Source organism: Oryctolagus cuniculus, chromosome 9 (genome assembly GCF_051225735.1).
Source record: "Oryctolagus cuniculus isolate XC-2025 breed Fujian yellow rabbit chromosome 9, ASM5122573v1, whole genome shotgun sequence".
Taxonomy (NCBI): domain Eukaryota; kingdom Metazoa; phylum Chordata; class Mammalia; order Lagomorpha; family Leporidae; genus Oryctolagus; species Oryctolagus cuniculus.
Window position 1 is genome coordinate 14,518,024 of NC_142875.1, and position 24,240 is coordinate 14,542,263.

At 44.1% G+C, this 24,240-nt stretch overlaps 1 protein-coding gene across 1 annotated transcript in view; it reads right to left on the bottom strand.

Annotated features, from left to right (window-relative positions):
- The window catches only part of IPO5 (importin 5), a 44,412-nt gene extending 26,107 nt beyond the window's left edge, over positions 1 to 18,305 (bottom strand). Inside the window, exons 1-8 of the mRNA XM_070048674.2 lie at positions 18,063 to 18,305; positions 10,890 to 10,970; positions 8,178 to 8,370; positions 5,802 to 5,904; positions 3,583 to 3,679; positions 3,294 to 3,398; positions 645 to 767; positions 438 to 558 (exon numbers count right to left, since the gene is read on the bottom strand). Of these exons, the coding sequence (XP_069904775.2) occupies positions 438 to 558; positions 645 to 767; positions 3,294 to 3,398; positions 3,583 to 3,679; positions 5,802 to 5,904; positions 8,178 to 8,370; positions 10,890 to 10,970; positions 18,063 to 18,152 (913 nt within the window). The 5' untranslated portion in view covers positions 18,153 to 18,305. The remainder of the gene's footprint in view (positions 1 to 437; positions 559 to 644; positions 768 to 3,293; positions 3,399 to 3,582; positions 3,680 to 5,801; positions 5,905 to 8,177; positions 8,371 to 10,889; positions 10,971 to 18,062) is intronic.
- Between the last annotated feature and the right edge of the window lie 5,935 nt (positions 18,306 to 24,240).

Below are 24,240 nucleotides of genomic sequence, written 5' to 3' on the forward strand. Positions count from 1 at the left end.
GTAAGACAAAGCAAGACAGCACAGAGAAAAAAACCCTGGCCGGAGAATTAGATCTGTGTTCTAAACCCACCCTTACTGGAATGCACCACAATTCCATTATCTTGGTTTTCAGTTTTTCACCAGGTAGCTACAGATTACCTCAGAATTATTTTTGATTCTATTAACTTTGCTCAATATTTAATGTGTGATAGAACACAATCTCAATCCACTGAAAATCTCACTTCTAACACCAGGCTTCTGGGCATGTACAAAGTCTTTTAAAAGCAAAGCTGGTGTTGGGTCTTCGCACATATGTATGGAGGTTTACTTCCTCAGACACATCTGATTCTGAGACGGTACTTCCATTCTTAACAAAGCCAATAAATTACATAGTCCTTTGTGAATTTACCCAAGTCTCATCTCAGTGCATAGAAACTATTTGAAGACCTCTGACTTACTAGTTTGTGCAACAATACTAGTATGCTTCCTTAACATAGCAGCTGCGGTCTCAGACAGGGTCACGATGACTTCCAGTGCAAGCTGGCGCTGCATATTGTTGAGGCTAGTGTCTCCACACAGCTGCAAAGAAGACATATTTGTGTACATTTAATAACGTAGATTTTTCTCTAAAAATAATACACAGAACACTTAACTAAAGTATTTACCTTTAGACTTAGCTGTAGAGTTGCTTCCAAGTGAGGACGTAAATACTTTGGAACGGTATCTGCAATCTCAACGAGGGATTTTAGCACTGAATCATCATTCTGGTAGCACGAGTCGTTTACAGCCTAGAAAAGAGAAAACCAAGGTGTTTAAGACTCACTTTATAATGCCTTGATGGCCAATATATTCCTCAGAGACAGAGGAGAAATATTACTATTTTTCACCAAATAATTCAGCAATCTACACTATGCATTTATTCTACCTACAGCCATGTATACACTTTTCTTTTGATGTTAACTAAAAACATACAAAACAGAATCCCAAGCCAAAACTGAAACCAGTGGAACGATGACAACCACCATAACAAAACGTAAGGCTGTGAAGGAATTCTGTTGTAACCAAAGGCATTCTTTCCCTCTATCCGTGTTGCAGGCCTTTTTTTTTTTTTTTTTTTTTTAAGATTTATTTATTTATTTGAAAGGTAAAGTAGCAGAGAGAGAGAAAGAGAGATTGATGCTCCATCCTCTGGCCCACTCCCCAAATGGCCACAAGGGCTGGAGCTAGGCTGATTTGAAGTCAGGAGACTCCTCCAGGTATCCCACGTGGGTGCAGGGACCCAAGAACATGGACTATCTTCTACTGCTCTCCCAGGTACATTAGGCAGGTAGCTGGATTGGAAGTGGAGCAGCTGGGACTCCAACCAGGGCTCATATGGGTTGCTGGCACTGCAGGCAGAGGCTTTACCTGCTCCACCACAGCGCTGGCCCCTGCAGATTTTATGATACAGTTGGAGTGTCTAATACTGCCCACTATATTTTTTTCCCTTTCAAAGGTCTATTTATTTATCTGAACGGCAGAATCAGAGGGAGGGAGGGAGGGAGGGGGAGAGAGAGAGAGAGGGAGAGGGAGGGAGGGAGGGGTAGACTGATTCATATCCCAACCACTGGTTCACTCCCCAAATGGTTTCAACTGCCAGGTTTGGGCCAGGTGGAAGCCAGGAGCCAGAACTTCATCCTGGTCTCACACATGAGCGGCAGGAGCCAAAGTACCTGAGCCATGAACTGTTGCTTTTTCAGGCACATTAGCAGGAAGCTGGACTGAAAGCCAGAGTGGCTGGTACTTGAATTGGTCCTCTGATGTGGGATGTCGGCATTGCACTGCACAACACCAGCTCCCTTCTTCCTTTATTAGTGTTAAGCTGGATCACTATGGGATTCAGGATGCATGTTTTATCTAGCAGTGTCTTCCAGAATAACAACTACTAGCAGTCTCGAGCATTTCAACTTACTTTAAAAACCCAGAGGAAGAAAAAATCTCTGGGATTAGATTTAAATAGTAATTTGAGATTTTAGATGATGAACAATTAAAATGATAGCACATCACAGTTAACGTTTTATCACAGATCTACAGTATCATCACAGAGTGACAGTAAGGGGAGAGAAGAGCCACTAAATCCTGTTATTAACTTTTTATCACGTGGAAACCAATTTTAGCTCTTCTAAATCCTTTCTAACTCAGTGGTTCTCAAGATATTTCTCGGTTATCATGTGACTGAGAACGGGCAAATGCCAACGACACTAGATGCCCTGTATCTGAGACAAACACTTATAAGTGACTCGTGATCTTCTCAGCATGCATTTCATATGATAACCCATGTTAATGAAAATGGAAAATCTCTCTCAATAATCTGAACCCAAGTCACAAAGTACTTCCTCCGCAGCAAATGTTGCTGCTATGTAAATCAAGGACCTCACAATTTCAGGGAAGCTTGTTAACAGTCTTAGAAGTAACAGCAACTGTGGTGGCAATGACAGCCCTTTATCAGTTCAGCTGTAGCTGCTGCATTTGGGTCATTTAGCAATCACCTACTCTAGCATGCCTTTTACTGTAGTAATGCCTGGAAAAAGCAGGCCACTTTATATTAACCTCTTTTTAGGTCTTCTTTGTATTTACTTATAACCATAAAATGGCATTTTTAAAAAATCTTGTGGGTACATGAGTTATGTTACCTTTGCATTTAATAAAGTATGTGAGAAGTTACAATATGTGGCAAAAAAGGGAGTTTACATGTTTCACAAGGTTGAGAATCACAACTCCAACCTGCTCGATTTTATTCTGGCAGAAGGTAACATTGATTTATCCTTGGGAACTACTAACACAGTGAATTAACCATAAACTGCTTACTTCATAATGTGAACCGTTAAAAGCCCCATAGTTAACAGCAAGAACTATGCAGCCTGATACATGAATTCAAACTGTGATTCTACCACTTACTGCAACTATGATCTGGGAAAAGTTTTTGATCTTCTCTTCCTTAACTTCTCTTTACATAAAACAGGCACTAAATCTCAAGGCTATATGGTTTATAGAAGAACCCTATGTAATTCATTCAGTGATAAGCATATGACTATTTATTCTATTTGTATTACAGGAAAATTTTATAGCTCTGAATATTAAGAGATTAAAGAAGTTTTTCCAAAGCAATATATGTGTGCTCAGTGGGGACAGAGATGTGCAAGCTTTGTTCATTGCTGTATCCTGAGTGCCAGCATATGACAAATATTTATGGAATAAATGCACTACAAAACTGATGAGAATTTAAACAAACTCTACAGAATGTAATTATGATTTATTTTATACGGTTTTCTTACCTGTAAGAATCCGGGTAACAAGTCTGCAAAATGTTTGAACAGAGTAACATTGTGCTCATTTGCAAGTATAAATGCAGCTGTAGCTCTAGCAGATAATGTCCTGATCTAAAATGCAAAGTAAAAATGGCAAACATGAGACATTTTTTAATCATTAGGAGATTTTTTTTTTAATCAGTAAAACTAGCATTTGTATTTTAAGGTATATAAGTAAAAATAGTCTAACATACTGCTTTCTTTCACAAGTCAGATTATATTACATGCTAATATTAGTGGAATTGAAATTATTTACCAATGGATATTCCTGATCTTGCATACATTGAACTAGCATCCGCTTGATGACGTCTAAATAGTGCTGTTGTTGGTTCCCAAAAATTCCAGGAAAGTTCCTAAAAAATGATTCAAAGCACTCTTTATATTTTATATTATTAAACATCTTACTATTATATCTTAGTAAAACGCGAACTAATGAACATTTTCCTGATTCAAGATTATTCCTTGGTTGATCATCATCACTCCACGCTCTGGCTCTAAGCACTTTCTGTTGGGTGAATGGAAGTGAACATACTAGAGAGGTCAGACAAGGAGCAGAGGTTCTCAGCAGCCCATTTCCAGACCCAAGCTTTGTTCTTATCACCATCTCAGCTGGACACTGAGTTGGACTACAGGATGGGACAAGAATGACTGTGTTTTCTGACCATCTGCTCCTACACTTGGTGTCCCAGGGAATCCAAGTTCTGCTCTACTTTAAATTACGTATGCAATTTGATGAATTTCCCAACCTGGCTTGCTGATACAAACAAGATATAGCTAACAACTAAAGCAGTACCTTATTTAATGTCTAAAATGCATATGATCTTGAAAAGCTGCAAATTCAACATATTAGTCATATCTTACAGGTAACAGAAAACTATTATCTAACACAGTAGGGGTTAAAATAATCACCTAATTCTAAACTTGGCCCATTTGTTTATAAATATGTAGACAAATTGTTGAAGTATCTACAAAGCTGGGTGCTAGTGCTGTGGTGTAGTAGATAAGGCCGCAGGCTTGTGAGGTTGGCATCCCATTTGGGTGCTGGTTTCTATCCTAGCTGCTCCACTTCCAATCCAGCTCCCTGCTAATGGCCTGGGAGAGCAGCAGAAAAAGGCCCCAAGATGTCTCTTGCCACTCATGTGGGAGACCCAGATGAAGCTCCTGGCTTCGGCCTGGCCAGGCCATAGCAACTGTGGCTATCTGGGTAATAAACCAGCGAATGGAAGATCTCTCTCTGTGTCTCCCTCTTTCTTTCTCTGTAACTCATAAATAAATCTTAAAAAAGAAAAACTTTGCCACACAAGGTCCAGAAACATAATGCGAATTCAATAGCATTCTCTTCCCCAAAAATCATTGTTATAGTGTTCTTCTTCAGGGTCTCCTGTGTAGGTGGCAAGGGCCCAAACACTTGGGCCATCTTATGTTGCTTTCTCCAGGCCATTAACACAGAGCTGGATTGGAAGTAGAGCAGACAAAACATGAACCAGTGCCAATATGGGACGCCAGTGTTGCAGACAGCAAGTTAACCCACTACGCCAACACAAGCTCTTAAAGAGGCCTTTAAGAGTTACAACCGGTAGGCTGGTGCTGTGGTGCAGTGAGTAAAACTGCTGCCTGCAGTGCCAGCATCCCATATGGGAACAAGTTTGAGTCCACTTCCAATCCAGCTCTCTGCTATGGCCTGGGAAAGCAGTAAAAGATGGCTCAAGTCCTTGGGTCCCTGAAGCCACATGGGCAATCCAGAAGAAGCTCCTGGCTTCGGATCATTCCAGGTCTGGCTGTTGCAGCCAGTTGGGGAGTGGACCAGTGGATGGGGGATCTCTCTCTGCCTCTCTGTAACTCTGCCTTTCAAATGAATAAATTTTTAGGGAAAAAAAAAAGTTACAACTGGTAGTGTGTTAATCTCCAAACAAAGGGTGAAGAAATCACTCAAAAAAACTTTCAGAATCATAAGTGACAAAAAGAAAATAAGAACTTTTATTACATAAAGAAAGGCTCATAATGTGAAAGTTTTCCCAATTTTGTTTTCAACACGAACCTAAACCTTACCTAAAGGAATTACTCTAAAAAAATGTTTAGTACCAATTTAAAAACTCTTATACATTATTTTTACTTGAGAGAAGGTGTCAGAGTGAACTTCTATCTGCTGGTTCACTCCCTCCCCAACTGGTTGGGAGCTGGAAACTGAATCCCAGTCTCCCATTTGAGTGGCAGAGTCAACCCCGAGACTTCACCTGCTGCCTCGCAGTACGCAGATCAGCAGGAAGCTGGAGCCAGGAATGCAGCAGGGACTTGAACCCAGGCAATCACAGTGGGATGCAAGCACCTCGACCAGTGTCTGAACTGCTAGGTCAAATGCCCATCCCTAAAGGTATTATTTTTATTTTAAATCTAAACAGTTAAACTATGCTAAACCCATTAATTGAAATGTGCTTGGACAGGGGATATTGCACAGACTCAGATCACGGAATTTACCAGAAAATGTGCAGAGCAGCCTCCCGCAGACCCATATTCTGAGAGCTGACTGAGTCGAAAAGGAACTTCAGCCCTTCAGGCCACTGGTTGTTGCCATCCTCATCTAAAAAGTAAAGAAACCTGGGCATAAGGTGCAGAAGGCAAACTTCAGAAGGTTAAAGACGAAATCTTCCATTTCATAAGCTTCACTCAAAACACGCAGCAATGGAACATGCCACTTGCCTCTGTATTCTAAAAATTCTCGCAAAATTAAGTTCCTAAACCACAAAATGCCATCATAATCTAGTTAAGAACACAACAAAACTATATATGTGGATCACATGGCCATAGATTTTAACAGTGGTTATTTCTATGGAGTGGCATTTGAAAAGGCAGCATTTGTAATTCTATATAGATATGACTGGTTGGATATACACACTAGTTATATTGTTAATAACTAGGTAAAGAGCCAGGTACTTATCCTGGTCTCCCATGGAGTGCAGGGGCCCAAGCACTTGGGCCATCCTCACTGCTTTCCCAGGCCACAGCAGAGAGCTGGACTGGAAGAGGAGCAACCGGAACTCTGCCGCAGGCAGAAGATTAGCCAAATGAGCCATGGCACTGGCCCCAAGTAATGATCACTTTCTAAATGGAGCAGGAATCCTATGACCCATAGAGGGGCTTACACTTTACAGATGGTATCCCTATGCTTATTCTCAAATAAGGTTTAAAAATTTTTAATGAAACTTTGTAAATGAGTAACCATAAAAACCCACTGTACTATTTATAAGACTCACTGGTTATACTGTCACAAGGAGTTACAGCCTTTAAAGATGAGTTATAGACTTTTTCTTACTAAAATTTTCCTTGCATTTGAGAACTCTCAACAAATGATAAGTGTGCTGCTTAGGTGACATTAAAAAATAAAACTAAACATCTTAATCTGTCTCTTCAACGTAAAGGTAAGCTTTGAGGGGAACTCAAAGAAATGCTTTAAAAAAATCTACAAGGGGCTGACTGTAGCACAGCAGATTAAGCCAAGGCCTACAGTGCCAGCATCCCATATGGGTGCCGGTTCAAGTCCTGGCTACTCCACTTCCAACCCAGCTCCCTGCTAACACGCCTGGGAAACTGCAGGAAGATGACCAAAGTGCTTGGGCCTCTGCACCAACATGGGAGACCCAGAAGTAGCTCCTGGCTTTGGCCCTGGCACAACCCCAGCTGCTTCAGCCATTTTGGGAGTGAACCAGCAGATGGAAGATCTTTCTCTGTCACTCTACCCCCAAATAAATGAAAAACTTAGAAAATACAACCTGCAAAAAAGCATTCTTGGAAATGTTTCTATTAAGTGATTTCTTCAAGTATTTATTTATCTGAGAAGCAAAGACACAGACAAGGGTTCTTATCTGCTGGTTCACTCTCCAAACACCTACAAGAGCTGGGGTTGGGCCTGCTGAAGATGGGAGTGCGGAACGCAACCTTGGTCTCCCATATGGGGAGGGACCCAATTGCTTGCATCAACACCTCTACCTCCCAGGAAGCTAGAATAAGGAGGAGAGCCAGGGCTTGAACCCAGGCACTCCAATAAGGGATGTGTGAGCCTCAACTCAGCATCTTAACCACTGTGCCCAACCCCTGCCCCTTCAGTGATTCTGAATGAGAAATAACGTCACCTATAAAAATTCACATCTGCATGCTTAAAATCTGAGTATAGAACTTGCTAAGCTACTTAAAATGACTGTCACCATGTACTAAGCACAATCAACAATATTCTCTCATCTACTCCTTATCTTCTTGAGGTATCCTTCTCAACTACTAAAATGTCATCTGAATGAACAGAGTTTGTAAGTATATGTATATGTATATGTATATGTATGGATCCTATCAAAACAATCTGCAAAGAACATTCAATTGTATTAACATTTCTGGTTGACTGAAAAGGATTTTTATGGTGTGTAAATGTATTTCTTTTTATCTAATTCTTTAAAAATATTTCTGGGCATTTTATAACATACAAGGTAGTAAAGCATTAATAGCATACGTATATAATTTATCAAAATACATATGTAATATCAAAAGCACCTGGTGCCCACAGAGTTGTACTTCAACTGGCAGGTTGAAGCTAAGAAGTAGGTTATATCATTAAGTAGCCCATGCTCGTAAAACTTTACACACTAAGAAGGAAACATAACTGGTAATTTGCAAGCAAACTACTTTCCCACATAGAATTAAGTACTAATGACATTTCACAAACAGTTGTAACTTATGGCTCCAAAAGCACTCACTCTGAACAAAAGAAATGGTACTCATGTACCCATGAATCAATCTTCCACTGAAAGAAAAAGGAAGGACATAACCACTTTTTCTAAAACCTATGAGGTGGATTTTCATATGTACCTATTAAATTCCTGGCCAGTTCTGCAGCAATATCACAAATTTTCTTCCTCATGCTAGATTGTGTTTCCATCTGTATAATCATCAGTAGTTCACTCTTGATGGCAGTCTGGACCTCAGACGGAAGAGCTGGATAGACTTCATCAAATGCAGAGGACAAAAGACGTCTGAGGAGAACGGCAGCCATTTGTCTCGCCTATAAATAGATAACACTGTTAATAACTTCATGTCTTACTCGAGGAAATATTTCCAACAAACTAGATTCACTGTGCCGTTGACGTATTTCACCACTCTATTTTTATAATCCGTCTCCAAAGCACTTTGCTTGTAAATCAAAGTTAACATCAGGCTACTGTATAGCAAGTGCCACCTACTAAGCATTTTTCCTTGCAGTAGAGGGAAACTCCTAAACACTAGAATTCAAGCAGGAACACGTATCTCCACTATAAGCCTATCCTTAATTCCTATATGGAATAGTCTTTGGAGGAAAAGCAAATCTTACACCACAAAGCCTAGTGCTCTTTTCCTTCCTGCCAATCCATCTGGTTTTCATTCTATAACAGAAGTGTCTACCACCTAACCTCAGGCTCCCAGCCGGGCCTATCTTGTTATATAACTGCCCTTTCATGAGCACTTTATATAAAAGGCTATGAAATCTATCTTTTCATGCAAACATTGCAAGTTCTCCATACCTTAAAGTGCTCATCAATCTCAATACTTTGTAAATCACATTTAAAAATCTGAGGAATACATTTAAGTTTGACATTTTCTGTATAAAACAGTAGCTGAGACAACCATCATTCTAAAAATTTATCTTATCAAACCAATAAACCATTGAGAACACCAAACCCTATCTCTCCTGCTCTCAGTTTTTTCCAGATTGTTACTACTCATTATCACTATACTTTGGGACTGTGACCAACAAGAAAAAGTTAGGCTATACAAATAAAATTTGCCATTTTTTTCCTCTATTACTTTTCCCTGGGAAATCTTTATATTGAATAGTTTATGGTAGGTTGCAAAAAATTTTAACAAGTCTAACATATGCTCTATATAAAGAATTCAAAGTGGTTAAAATTTTTATAAAAATGTTTGAAAATAGTGTGCAGCTCTTCTCACACAAATGCTAAAACCTCTGAAGCCACAAATCAAGATGCTGAGGCTAATTCACCACCATCCATTTCTTCACTCAAATTAAAACAGGATTTTATACAGACTTTAAAAAAATAAAACATAGGGGCCGGCGCTATGGTGTAGTAGGTTAGACCTCCACCTGCGGCACTGGCATCCCACGTGGGTGCTGGTTCGTGTCTTGGCTACCCTTCTTCCAATCCAGCTCTTTGCTTTTGGCCTGGGAAAGCAGAGGAAAACTGCCCAGGTGCTTGGCCCCTGCATCCACATGGGAGACTCGAAGGAAACTCCTGGCTCCTGACTTTGGATAGGCCAAACTTGTCATTGTGGTCATTTAGGGAATGAACCAGCTGACAGAGGCTCTTTGCCTCTCCCTGTATCTGTAACTCTGCCTCTCATGTAAATAAATACATCTTTTAAAAAATTAAAACAAATAAAAAGCCTTTTATAATCTATTTTAAAACTCTGTAGCATTTGTATAATGTTTTATATGTGCTATAAGGGGATAACAAACTCCCAATATTCGCAGACAAGAAGTCAGGAGAAACACTATGTAAAAGTTAGGTCTGATTTAATTTCCATCAAGTATTAGCAAAAGCATTTGCTTACAATGCAATTATTAGCAAAGAAACTTTACCAACTATAAATGAAATGTTTCCTAGGTAGAGAAGCTCTTTAGACTTCAGTATTTTGACATTTTCTCCAAAGTAAAGATATTCTTTGACACTCAATATTTATGAAGACACTGCTTTATAAGGAAGAAAAAAATAAAATTAGCTACTAATTATATAGGACAGCAGTAAACTACAAAACTTGGGAATAATACTGATTTATCAGAAAAAAGAGAATTCTTAAAATCCATCCAAATATGAATTTGGGACAGCAGGTAATTCGCTAAAATCCCTTGTTAAAAACAAAGATTTATTCAATTATTTCAAAGTCAGAGTGACATACAGCTCTTCCATCCGCTGGTTCACTCCTCCGGTGGCTGCAACTGCCAGGGCTGGGCCAGACTGAAGCCAAGAGCCAGGAGTCTCCCACATGAGTGGCAGGGGCTCAAACCCTTGAGGCCTCTTCTGCTGCTTTCCCCAGGCCATTAGCAGGGAGCTGGCAACTACATGGGATGCTGATGTCACAGGTAGCAGCTTTATCCACTACACCACAATGCTGGCCGCTAAAATCCATTTTTAAAGAATTCTAGAATGTGTTTTTGAGCACATCTTCAGCACATATGCTTCAACCAGAGAAGGCTCAAAGCATACATTTAAGACAGATATAAATGTATTTTTTCAAAACATCTGGTAACATTGAAATGCTGAAAGAATTTCCTCCTTTAGAATGAACTATGTCAATAAACATAATTTTTATAGCTGCAGAAATCATTTAAAACTTATTTATAAAACCATTAACTTCATCTACTTTGAACTTATCATCTTCTAAGAAAATTCTCATTTTTAGTACAGGAACTCCTACATAGCTTTTAGCAAACAGCAAGTTCCAAGTTCTAGCAACGTCTCTGCAGTGAACAACAATTCTGATTCTCCATCCTGACCCTCCTCTAATGTCCCCAGACTCAGGCAGTACCTCCTCCGCAGCGGCTGTATTTCTGATGGCTTGTAAGAGGAATGTGATCTTTGACTGGCCCGGGATATTTTCATAGGTTTCCTATAGGAAAAAGAAAATTGAAGGTTACAGTTTGTCAGAAAACGAAATGAAAAGTGGCAAGGATCAATGCACGGGAATGTGAGAAGTCCTTTAATCTAGGCCTGCTGTGAACCCATGACTGCTCTAGATAGAGTGGGAAAACGAGGATGTGCAAGGCTTTAGTTATCAAGTTCCATTCTACCCACCTCTCCTCCATCAATATTTGGTATGTGTATTCATGTTTTCCCCATGCATAGTTCCTAGCTAATAAAACTCCAGGCCTGAGAAGGGCCAAACAAACTGTCAGATGTAGTCTAAGCTACTATGGTACAAATACGGGCCCATCAAGTATCAGAAAAAGGGAAAGCATTCGAATTCTTCAAGCTGCATTTTCTTTCAAGCAAGGAATTATACAAACACCGTATTAGGTACACAGATAAATGAATATGGAGAGGAGAAATCCGGCCAGGAGACTTTAATATCATTTCTAGACCTATTAGCTAAAAGTTGTGTGACTCAGGATATGTTTCTCCTTTTCTGTTAATAATGTAAAAATCAGGACAAAACAACAATAGAAAGTTGATATTAAGAGACTGTCAAAATGAACAAAAAAACAAGACACACTGCATGTTGTCTACCAAAGTTTAAGAAAAACAGACTCATGTGCCACTCTTAAGAATGGCAGTCTTGGGGCCAGCGCTGTGGCGCAGCGGGTTAAAGCCCTGGCTTGAGGTGCCAGCATCCCATGTGGGCGCCGGTTCTGGTCCTGGCTACTCCTCTTCCGATCCAGCTCTCTGCTATGGCCTGGGAAAGCAGGAGAAGACGGCCCTAGTCCTTGGGCCCCTGCACCCATGTGGGAGAGCTGTAAGAAGCTCCTGGGTCCCTTCTTTGGATCTGTGTTGCTCCGGCTGTTGCTGCCATCTGGGGAGTGAACCAGCGGATGGAAGACCTCTCTCACTCTCTTTACCTCTCTCTGTAGCCCTGACTTTCAAATAAATAAATTAAATCTTAAAAAAAAAAAAAAAAAAAAAAAAAAAAAAAAGGAATGGCAGTCTTGGCTGGCGCCGGAGATTAATAGGCTAATCTTCCCACCTAGCGGCGCCGGCACACGGGGTTCTAGTCCCGGTCGGGGCACCGGATTCTGTCCCGGTCGCCCCTCTTCCAGGCCAGCTCTCTGCTGTGGCCAGGGAGTGCAGTGGAGGATGGCCCAAGTGCTTGGGCCCTGTACCCATGGGAGACCAGGAGAAGCACCTGGCTCCTGCCATCGGATCAGCGCGGTGCGCCGGCTGCAGCACGCCAGCCACGGCGGCCATTGGAGGGTGAACCAACGGCAAAGGAAGGCCCTTCTCTCTGTCGCTCTCTCTCTCACTGTCCACTCTGCCTGTCAAAAAAAAAAAAAAAAAAAAAAAGTCTTCAAGGTTTCAGAGGTGGAATTTCTGACTCTGCAGGGCAGCTGACCGTGCAGGTAGGCTGTATTCTGTAACCCTGCACTGTGCATCCACTAAAGACATCCCAAAATGCAGTTAAAATGTTCCTTCCCTGGTCACACGCGTTGTGTTTGAAGGTCTCAGTAAGACAGAGGGCTAGTGGCTACTGCACCCCATGGGAGACCAGGAGAAGCACCTGGCTCCTGGCTTTGGATCAGCCCGGTGTGCCGGCCGCAGCGGCCATTGGAGGGTGAACCAACGGCAAAAGGAAGACCTTTCTCTCTGTCTCACTGTCCACTCTGCCTGTTTAAAAAAAAAAAAAAGGCAGTCTTTTACTATGGAAAAGCAATGAATTAGAGCACACTGGAATTGTCTTTCCTTAGAAGCCTCTTAGCAAACGATGACCCACTCTCATCTATCCACTTTAAGGGTGTAATGCAGATGACATTAATTTCTTAGCAGTCTGAGTTCACAAAGAGGTTGCCTGCTCTCTCGCTGTTACCACAACTCTACAATCTCTCTGGCTTCTCTGGACCGAAGTGGCAAAGGAGGAAGAATAAGGCTACTACTCTGAAATCACATCTCCCTTATGCCTTCTAAGTGCTCACTGGTATCCCTGAGATATCGACAGATGAGGTAATAAAGACTTACAAGTTAAATGACTTGCCAAGATCAGACAATAAAGAGCAGACAGAACTCTGGTCTTCTGAAGCCAACCACACTCAAAATGCCCCTGCACTAAAAGCTCTGGGCTTTTACCCCCACTTAACAATCAGGCCTACAAGTATTTATGCAGCGGGGCCGGTGCTGTAGCATAGCAGGTAAAGCCGAAGCCTGCAGGGCCGGCATCCCAGATGGGTGCCGATTTGGGTCCCAGCTGCTCCACTTCCGATCCAGCTCTCTGCTATGGCCTGGGAAAGCAGTAGAAGATGGCCCAAGTCCTTGGGCCCCTGCACCCACATGGGAGACCTGGAAGAAGCTCCTGGCTCCTGATTGGCACAGCTTTGGCAGTTGCAGCCATCTGGGGAGTGAACCAGCGGATGGAAGACTCTCTCTGTGTAACTGAGACTTTCAAGTAAAATAAATCAATCTTTAAAAAAAAAAAAAAAGTATTTACGCAGTGACACACAGCTTCCAAACATCTTCAACATGTCTCATTCTGAGGAAGGACTGATCTGGCGGAAAGGAGAATTGAAGATCTGAAACTCCCCAGTTCTGTTCTAGTAAAAATCACTTAGGAACCTACCAATGCTGAAAACTGTGCCAAAAAATGTTCACAGCTGAGAAGATGGTCTGAATTTATTTATCCAGAAATGATAATTTATGTAAAGATGTTCACAAGCTGACTGCAAAAATGGATATGTACTTGAGACTTTTCACTTAATTTTTACTGAAGTTAACTCAAAAACAATACAACTTCTTCATTTTTAAGTTTTCTTCTTTGCACCTAGCTTAGCCCCTCAATGCACTGTTGATGGCAAACATGTCACCACTTAAATTTCCAGGGGTTCTTAATCAAGTACTTGAAAGAAATTCTTGGCCGGCGCCCTGGCTCAATAGGCTAATCCTCCGCCTAGCGGCGCCGGCACATCAGGTTCTAGTCCCGGTCAGGGCGCCGGATTCTGTCCCAGTTGCCCCTCTTCCAGGCCAGCTCTCCACTGTGGCCAGGGAGTGCAGTGGAGGATGGCCCAAGTGCTTGGGCCCTGTACCCCATGGGAGACCAGGAGAAGTACCTGGCTCCTGGCTTCGGATCAGCGCAGTGCGCTGGCCGCGGCGGGCATTGGAGGGTGAACCAACGGCAAAAGGAAGACCTTTCTCTCTGTCTCTGTCTCTCTCTCTCTCACTGTCCACTCTGCCTGTCAAAAATAAAAAATAATAAATAAATAAATAAATAAATAAAAAGAAATTCTTTCCCAGGCTATCACCCTCAGAAAGTCCAGTGTCAAGTTTGAGACTCTCCTACCCCTGCCCAGGTGGAACCACAGGTGTGACTGTGCCAACTCCAGCATAGACATAAAAGCATAAAGTCAGGCAGCCTCCATAATGAACTAAAGCCAATGGTGGGAGAGTTTAGCACAGTGACATCTGACTCCTGAGAGGGTTCTTCCCATTTGATAAGTTCCACTGTGGTAACCCAAATATCACGTTACACAGTGGTCAAGGATAACGGCTGCACAAAAAGAACACAGCCTTTAAATTAAAAGTGTAACTTTTTATTAGCCCAAACAGACTAGGTTCCACAAAGGCAGGGCTGGCGTCTCTTCACCTTTGTTCCCTGTGTACCTAGCATATTAAAGTACAGCAAATAGTACACAGTATTTCTGAGACTATTCCCCCAGCACCAGTCAGTCCTGAGGTTCAGTGAGCATCCTCGGTGTTGTGGAAAATAAAATGTCAATTCTATGACCCCACCTCACAGAATCATACGATGTGAAGATTCTCTTCCTCTCTCTCTGTCCAAAAAGGAGAAAAGCTCATCTCACTCATTCCACATATATCTATAGTAATCCCAACTAGCATGAGAAAATGTCAGAGATAAGCAACTTTCTCCTATGAATACCCTGGCTCCGCAACAATCGGGTATAGTTTTCGCACATCATCCTCTGCAATTCAAAGATCAACAATGATGTTCTATATCAAAGCCAATGAGGAACAAGGTCTGGATAATGAATAATCATAGGATTATACAGTCTACCCATATGACTAATAAAATATATGAGATATGTCTTACAAAAATGTCCAGTGGCAGGTGTTTGGTCCAGCAGTTAAGAACACCTGTATCCTGTACTGGACTACCAGGGTTCAAGTCCTGGCTCCAGTTCCTAATTCCAGCTTCCTGCCAATGCAGACCCTGTAAGGCGGCAGAAGGCTCAAGTAGTGGCATCCCTGCCACCCAAGTGGGAGACCTGCTTTGCGTTCCCATCTCCTGGCTTCCATCAGGACTCAGGAGTAACCAACCACGGAAGCGCTGTCTCCGTCTCTCGAATAAAAAAATAAATACTAAATTCCAGTCATGAATATCATGGAGAGTCAACGCTGGAGCACATGTCAATCATTTATTCATATTAATTATATTTTGAGACTAGGAGGCATTCAAATAATTTCTTCAAATACAAGAAACACTTTCTGTAAAGTTAAAAAAATTCTTGGAGCTTTAATGGAATATAATATAAAGCCTATCAAATGGCTTATACAATGGGAAAAGTTTTAATTTTTATATAATTTTAAGTTATGAAGTCCTTCAACAATTTCAAAAAAATTTAACAAAAGTTTTTTATTGTATTTGATTTCATATTTGAATATAAAACAAGCCACCTTAGTCAACAGTTTGGTATTTATGTGTCAACTAAGTATTTTTGACTTAGTGAATTACAAAAATATTTACTGAGCCCTTGCCAATGCTTTAGTTACAAGAAAACACTTGTTTGCTGTATCAATGCCTTAGTACTCAATCTTATGTAGTTTACTTATAAATGGCTTATTTTGTATGGCAAAAAAGAACAGAGTATTAAGCTCTTTACATGCCACTTCTTCTCAAATATTCTGCTTTCCCAAGAAATTCTATTTACAGACCAACTTAGTGCTGTAATGTATGGCAGCAGGAGACTTCCTTCTAGTACGTATTTTCTTTGGTCAAGTTAAGAAAATTCTCTGCCACACTACCTCCTTTACAAATGAATATATGCTCAGGATACACAAAGAAAATAAGAATGTGGTATAGGAATGTTTTCCTGAGAATAAATAAGAGAATAACAGCACTCATCTCCAGTTGTTCTTTAAGAGAAAATGTGCTGAAGGCTGCTAACTATCCCCAAAGTGATGTAAGTGATAGAAGATTTACAACAGGCACCAATTGGAATTCAAGCTGAACCAGACACTGCTATTTAGTTGAACAGAAGAGAGATTCCCCACCAGGCTTGACAATGGAGACTTAAGCAACTAGAGGGAAGTAGGAGAATTAAACTAGCTTACTCCTTACAATGCTTTCCTGCTTTGTAAAACACGGAGATTTCTATTATGGGTTGGGATTAAGAACTTAGTTTTGGTGAAAAATTATCCTTAGAGTTAGCAGAAAGCGTCAAAAAAGAATTTGGCATCATCATATCCTGAGTGCTGACTAATTCATGCATATTACTTCTGAAGACAAGTGCTACTTTTAAGTATTCTACAAATAAACCTGGCAAAGCATGCAAAGGTAGGTATATATAGTTCCATGTATAGGACTAGTTTTAAGAGTGAACACTAGTTTTAAGAGTTCATACGGATTACTCGCACAAATCATACATCTCTCCCCACCAAACTCATGTGGTTATGCGAAATACACGGAGTTGAAAATCCAAGTTGCAGACCAGTGTGTGTATTCCCATCGAATGTAAACTGATATGCGCTTTACCTTTGGGGAACAGGACTAAATTCTGGTCTGCTGACTTTTTCACTCGGGACATGTCCTGTGCGCCTAAGTCAATAAGAAGTCATTAGGATAGAGAGAATAGTTCAAAGTGCTTCACACAGAACCAAGCTTCTGGTTGATTTCCTCGAACCACCAGCTGCGGCCAGCACATCCTCCACACTGTGGTTTCAAAGCCAATGTTTTTAAAACTTCAGGCCCATGAACGCAGACGAGGTCCCGTGCCTTGAGTTCATCAGCCATACCCAAGTCAATTCTCCCTCTGTAAGAATACTTAGCTGAACTTCACCGAATCACAAGAACCTCCACGTGGTTGCAAGAACTCTGTATAATCGAGTCTGAAGGTCTGCTTGCTCTGACAGTGCACGCGGAAGCCGCTGGCAAGTTCCTAAGTTGCTCCCTTCCCTGGAAGCACCCACATACACTGACACTGGGACACCACTCCTCCACGGAGCCCAATCTCGATGCTCCTGGGTCAGCCTGCTTACAGGTTTATTTGAAATAATGTCTCCCGAAACTATTATACCCACAGCTCCACCTCTGGGAGGCCAGGATCCAGAGGTGGTTTAAAAAAAAAAAAGAAAGAGGGCGGGAGGGATTCAGGTTAGATTGAATGGCACTGGCCCAGTTACACAACGGAAGTTCCAGGACAGCCCATTTATGCTAGGAGACCACAAATCTCCAGGGATCAAAGAAAATCCCGTCTGAACCCGCAGCAGAGTCGGATGGAAACTGCTTGGAAAGAAACCCCGAAGGCAACTTCACCGAACTGCGGTGGATTCAGACCGGGGGGCGAGGGCTCGGAGGGAGAAGGGGCGACCCGGCGGGGCACCCATTTCCGAGGCGGGGACCCGGCAGGGAGGGACAGCGGGCGTGGGCGGCGAGCGGGCAGCAGCCGGGGGTCCGCGAGGCCCGGCGGCCGCCGCTCCCGCCCGCGGGCAGCCCGGGGAGGCGGGGGCCCGGCGCCCGGCGGCACCCACACCCCGCCCGGCCGCCGGCTCTCGCATCTGGGTGGGGGCAGCGCGTCAGCAGCGGCCGCACGTGTGCGAGCGGCGGCGGGGAGGTAACTGGCGCCGGGCGCCGCGGCTCCGAGAGCCGGAAGGGCCCGGGAGCCGCCGCCGCCGCCGGCCGCCTCACACGTGGGCTGCGGGCCGCCGCCCGCCGGGCCCGGCCTGCGCGGCGCCGCGGAGGGGCCGAGGCCCCGGCGCGGCTGCGGGCGGCGGGGAGGGGGCGGCGCGCCGGCTGGGGCGCGGGGACGGGGGCGGCGAGCTCCGTTACCTCTGCCTGTTTCCGGACCACATTGTCTGGGCTGAGCAGGTTTCCCAGGAGCAGGTAGAACTGTTGCTGCTCCGCCGCGGCCGCCGCCATTGCGCTAGGCGTGAGAGAGAGAGAAGGAGGGAGGGGAGACAGGAGCCGTGAGGCGCGCTGGCGGGCCGGCGGGAGGGGCGGGGGCGGGCCCAGCGCGGGGACCGGCACCAGCGGCGGCGCGGGGCTGGGGGGCCGGGCGGGAAGGGCGGGGCAAAGGGGAAAGGGGAGGACGGGGCGGGGCCTCGAGACCTCTCACCCCGCCGCCGCTGCCGGCGCCGGCGCCCTATTGGCCCTGGCCGCGGGGGGCGGGGCCTCGGCGGCCTCCTCGGGGGCCGCGCCGATTGGCCACGCACCCTGCAGCGCCGTCACTGGCCGCGCGCGCCGGGCCGCCGGGCTGGGCTGGGGGTGGGGGTGGCGGCCGCCGGCCTCGCTGCGCGGCTGGGGCCGGGGGCCGCGTCGCTGGGGCAGCGGGAGGGGCCGGCTGGCGGGCCTGGCCGCGGCCATAGGGGCGTGAGGTCGGCTGGGGGGGAGGGGCCTGCTCCCGAGCGCGGGAGATTTCGGCGCCGCGGGCTGGCTGCCGCTCCCCCGCCGGCCCGCAGCCTGAGGAGCGGGTCCCGGCGCCTCGGCTCTGGGGACCCTGGCCCCCACGCTCGGGGAGCGGCGATCCTCTGGAACCCACTTCCGCCTCATTCCCGCTCCCGGCCTGCACAGACCCCCTGAGTCTGTCAGGCCCTCCGGCCTCCCCTGGGTGTGACTCAGGCCCGGGGCTTGCCCGGAAGAGGGGTTACTCAGCCCGCGGTCGTTCTGGGTCGTCCACGTAGCGCGCAGGCCCGGCCCCCGGAGCCCTTGTTTGGGGGTCCCGGCCTCTCCCGGTGGCTGAGGGGACGAGAGAGACGCCCTGACCCCTGCAGCAAGCCGGGTGCATGGGGCTGACCTCTTCGTCGTTGCCCGCTGCCCCCTGCTACCGCGGGACCCAGCGCCCTGATTGCGGCGGCGGCGGCTGCCCGGTGCGTAGATAATGCGAGCGATCCGCCTTGGGCTGCGGCGGCCAAGGCCGGGGAGCAGCGTTCAAGTCCGCCGAGCCCCTGCCGCGTCCTGGGCGTTGGACCCAGGCTGACAGTGGAGCAAAGTAATTCATTTCTGCCTCAAAGTGAGGCAGGTCCTGGTGAGGTGGAGAGTAGTCCTGACACCCCCGGCAGCTCCTTGTACTGAGGGAGTTTAATTCCCGGCTGCCTGTTCTCTAAAGGAGTCCTTCAAAGTCTACGCTTTGGCTCTGAGATCATTTTAAACCTTGGCTCTACATCAGCATCACCCAGGCCGTGGCACGCAGTTGGGGTGACCAGCCAAGATTTTTTTTTTTTTCTAAAGGAATCTAATTGGTTCATGGAGCAAATTTTCATGATGGGGTTCCATACGGGAGGTCTGCGGACCTAACTGGAATTTATTTTTTTTAGATGGGACACTTTTTCATTCTTAGACGACGCTTCTTCCAAACCAGACCATTATGTACAATCATTTGGGACAGTTTTTTGTTTGGTTTTGTTACTATTATTTTTTGGTACTTAGCATTTCAGGATTCTGGGAAGGTGATATCTTCCTCACCGAAGGCGGGGATTTGGAGGGGTGAGTTTTGGCACAGTAGTTCAGATGAGCTCCTGGGATGCTCATGTCCCACGTGGGAGGACTTGGCTAATGCACACCTTGGGAGACAGCAAGTGATGGTTCAAAGTACTTGGGTCCATGCCACCCACATGGGAGACCTGGATTGAGTTCTGTGCTCCTGGCTTTGTCCTGGCCCAGTCCTGGGTGTTGTGAGCATTTGGAGAATGAACAGTAGATGGAAGATCCCTGTCTCTGTCTCTCTGCCTTTGAATTAAAAAAACAAACAAACAAAAAAACTGCTACCAGTGTATTTAAAAAGAAACATTTTGGGACTTGCATACTAAAACAGTGACTTTTAATGACTAGATTAATAGTGAAATAAGATGAATTGCCTGGAGACTGATCTTGTATGTCTTATTAGTGGCAATGAGTCTGTAGATTACAAAAGTTCACTTCAGATTATTAAATAATAGAGGTCCAACATAAGTTTGCAGATTTGTCAAAATAGGGAGGTTTTTTTTTTTTTTTTGATGAGGTAAAGTGTAAATTTAGGATTATATTGGGCTAGAAACAAAACAATTTTGCCTTACGTAGTGACATCAACTGTTAGGATGTGGAATCACACAACCTAGCCTTATTTTGACAGTGTGGATAACCACTCAAAAAAGGAGGAGATATTTCAAGGTTAGTGAATAAAGAGATCCCAACTGGGAGAAACTCCAGTAAACCTGAGGCAGATAGCAGATGTCTTGACAATGGAGATCTGTTCTGGTGTCCAGAAAACCTGCTCTGTGGGGAATGTATTTTCAGCAGTAGGCCTGACAGTCAGGAGTTTGTAATGTGTGGCCTTTGGGGAGAATTACCTCACTGAGGAGCCCATTTGCCATCGACAGAATCTGATTTGTTTTATAAGAGTATTATTTTCCTATAATAGCTCAGATATTGTATAAAGGCAGCCCACAGGAATATATGTATAGATTTACTTTTTTTTCCCAATGCAATCGGTAGGAGGTAAAGAGTCATGAACTTGACTCTCTTGGTTTGGGATTTTGCGTGACCTTGAATGAGTAGTTAATGTCACCAAACTTCAGTTTCTCATCTATAAAACGGGATTAGTAAAAAACTGCTATATTATTAATCACAAAAGTTCAGTATTATAACTGGGAATGAAATGCAAGACTAGAAAAACTTGAGTCTTTTTTTTTTTTTTTGAAAGAGTGGACAGAGAGAGAAAGGTCTTCCTTTTTTCCGTTGGTTCACCCCCCAATGGCCGCTGCAGCCAGCACACCGAACCAATCTGAAGCCAGGAGCTTCTCCTGGTCTCCCATGAGGGTGCAGGGCCCAAGGACTTGGGCCATCCTCCACTGCACTCTCGGGCCACAGCAGAGAGCTGGCCTGGAAGAGGAGCGACCAGGACAGAATCCAGCACCCCAACCGGGACTAGATCCTGGGGTGCCGGCGCCACAGGCGGAGGATTAACCTATTGAGCCATGGCGTCGACCGAAGCTTGAGTCTTGTTGGCTGCTCATTAGTGGCCATTGCTTTGGGGAGATTAACTGCATGATCAGCTCCAGATAACTTTTCCTTTGAGCTTGTTGTGCCTAACTCCACCTTGGGTAAGTGCTGGAGCCATCTTTGCTTAGACCAGTTATAAAGAGGGTGAGACTGGGGGAAAGGAAGACAAAGTTTCTCTTAGTTGATTCATGGCATCTAGGTAGTTTAGGATTTTTTAAAGAAAGATTTATTAATTTATTCAAAAGGCAAAGTGACAGATCTTCCATCCACTGATTCTTTCCCCCAAATCCCTGCAACAGCTGGGTCTGGGCAGGGCAGAAGCCAGGAGCCAGGAACACCATCCAGGGTCTCCCACATGGGTGGGAGGGACCCAAATACTTGAGCCACCACATGCTGACCCCCAGGGTGTCTGTCTGTAGTAAGCTGGATTGGAAGCGGAGTCAGAACTTGAACCTGGGGACCCTGAATCACTAAGCCAAAAGTACCAGTCCTGCCTCACATTTGGGATTCTGCAGGAGGCAAGACCCCTTGAGGGAGCATCCGAATCCTCTTCTGCTACTGCTCTTGGCTTCATGGGCTTCCACTGTAAGGGCAGTGTCCTGGAAATGTAGGAGGCTGCAGAAATTAGGCTGTGAAAGCTTATCTCAGTGAGGGTACAATCTGGTTTTGTCTCTCTCTCCTGGTTTATAAAGTGCTGAATGCAAAAATATATATATATGATTCTCCTAAGTGACCAATCTTAATTTTATTTTTTAAAGTTGCCCCAGGACTGCACAACAATTACAAGTCCTGGTCCTTATGAGCCCTTCGGCTGTTACTTTTGCAGCTGATTACCTAATCATCCATTTACATAATATAAATGAAAGTATTGTAAACTGCAGCTGTTAGTGTATTATTGACAGAAATTTGTGTTAGTTGTTAATGTGGTACAAGGACAAAGCACGTTGTCTGTGTCTTGTCATCTGTGAAATGGAAATAGTTCTTTGCAGTACGTTGTAAGAGTTTAGATAATACTTGCACATTCACATAGTATGGAGCCTGCAAAGTGGTTACTCAATATCATCAGCTATTATTAGATGGATTTGGGGGTTAAATAAGAGAAAAATCTTAAGTCCTCCTAAAGCTACACCTAGTGCATGGTTGTGTGCATGATGTTTGTGTGTGTGTATGCAATCTATGTCTTTCTCTCCAGTTTTCCAATCTGCAGAGAAAATATTTTGTGGAATGGATTACGATATTGTACAGATGCTCAGCCGATAAATGAGATTGCTAACTCCCATGTTGATGTCATCTCTTGCCTAGATAAGAGCCAGCAAAACAGACAGGAACTGTTGCAAAGTTTTCTACTGAAAATAAACATGCTGAACTCTTCACATTTTTCAGCTGATTCCTATCAAACCTCCCAAGCCCCTGCTTTGAAGCACTCTGTGTCAGAGCAGAGCAGCCCCGGCAAGTGGGACGCTGACATTCCTGAAAGACATCGCACATAACAGGCCCTCGGCAAATCGCTGAATTGAACACAGCCAGGGGAAATTGGCACTCCATTGTTTTCTTTTGCCCCCTCTCTTTCTCCTGGTTTTATATTTGAAATTCACTGAATATCTGCAGGTGGTTGAATTCGTTTTAGGGAGGCAGGAGAATTTGGAGGCAAAGAGCAGAGACTCCGGAGTCAACCTGGTCTGGGTGTACAAATGATGGCTGCACAGCTACATGCTGTGTGACCTTGCCCAGGTTAATTAACCTCTCTTGGCCCCAGTTTCCATTTCTATGAAATGGAGATAATAGAATTACTTCTCACCACTGATTAAACTTCTTGGCATAGTGCCCAGTAGAGGGTAAAGGCTTAGTGTTAGCTGTTATTACTAATACAGATTGAAGCCTCTAAAATTTGTGAATTTAAGTCTGATTGCACAGTGACCTATTAGATTATTGCATGTTTATACTTCCATTATATTAGCTGTGTTATAGGAATGCGTAATAATTGTAGAAAAATTTTAAGTTTGATTTATCATAGGGCACTTTGAGGTCATTTACATCTTCAAATACTATAGTTACACTGTCCAAGATGGCTGCCACTAGCCACTGTGGTTATTAATCACTGGAAATACGCCTAGTTCAAACGAAGATGTACTTTAAGTGTAAAATACACATTAAATTTCAAAGACTTAAAATGAAATTAACAACTTAGTATTAATCACATATAGGAATGATAATAGAGCTTAGGCTATATAATGTATGTTAATTTTATTTATAATATGCTACATTATTAAATAGGTTAATTTCATTGGCTTCATTGTACTTGCTAGAATATGGCTACCAGAAACTTTAAAAATGACATACATGACTTGTGTTTGTGGATCACAGTTTATTAATGTTGGACGGCGCTTTCCTAGAGAATAAAATCACCAGCTAACTAACTATACAAGGTGTCCTACATACTTTGCACATTTAGATTTAGGAAGTGACTTTCCACTAAGACAAATCACTTACCGTTCAGTTTGTGTTGCTTCCAGTTTTTCAGCTTGATTCTCAGGGATTTGGAGACATGGTATAGTACTTCTTGAGCAGTGTTCCTTGCTTAGGAATTTCCTTCCCCTGCTGGTGTGAGATAAACAGAATTGTTGGCCTTTATAAGACTCTAGGTTTGATCTTGTAGAATAAATCCTTATAAATTAAATCCAAGACTGGTGAAGAGTTGAGGGAGGTGGGAAGGAGGAGAAGGCCTTTTCATTTCAGTGTGGTAAACGGACTTACAAACCATCACGTGGGGCTGGCATTGTGGTCAGCGGGTAAAGCTGCTGCCTGCAATGCCAACATCCTATATGGGCACCGATTCAAGTTCCAGCTGATGTACCCAAGAAAGCAATGGAAAATAGCCCAAGTGCATGGGCCCCTGCTACCCATGTGGAGACCCAGATGAAGCTCTTGGTTCCTGGCTTCAGCGTGGCCCAGCCCTGGCTGATGCGGCCATTTGGAGAGTGAACGAGGAGATGGAAGATCTCTCTCTTTCTCTCCCTCTCTCTCTGTAAGT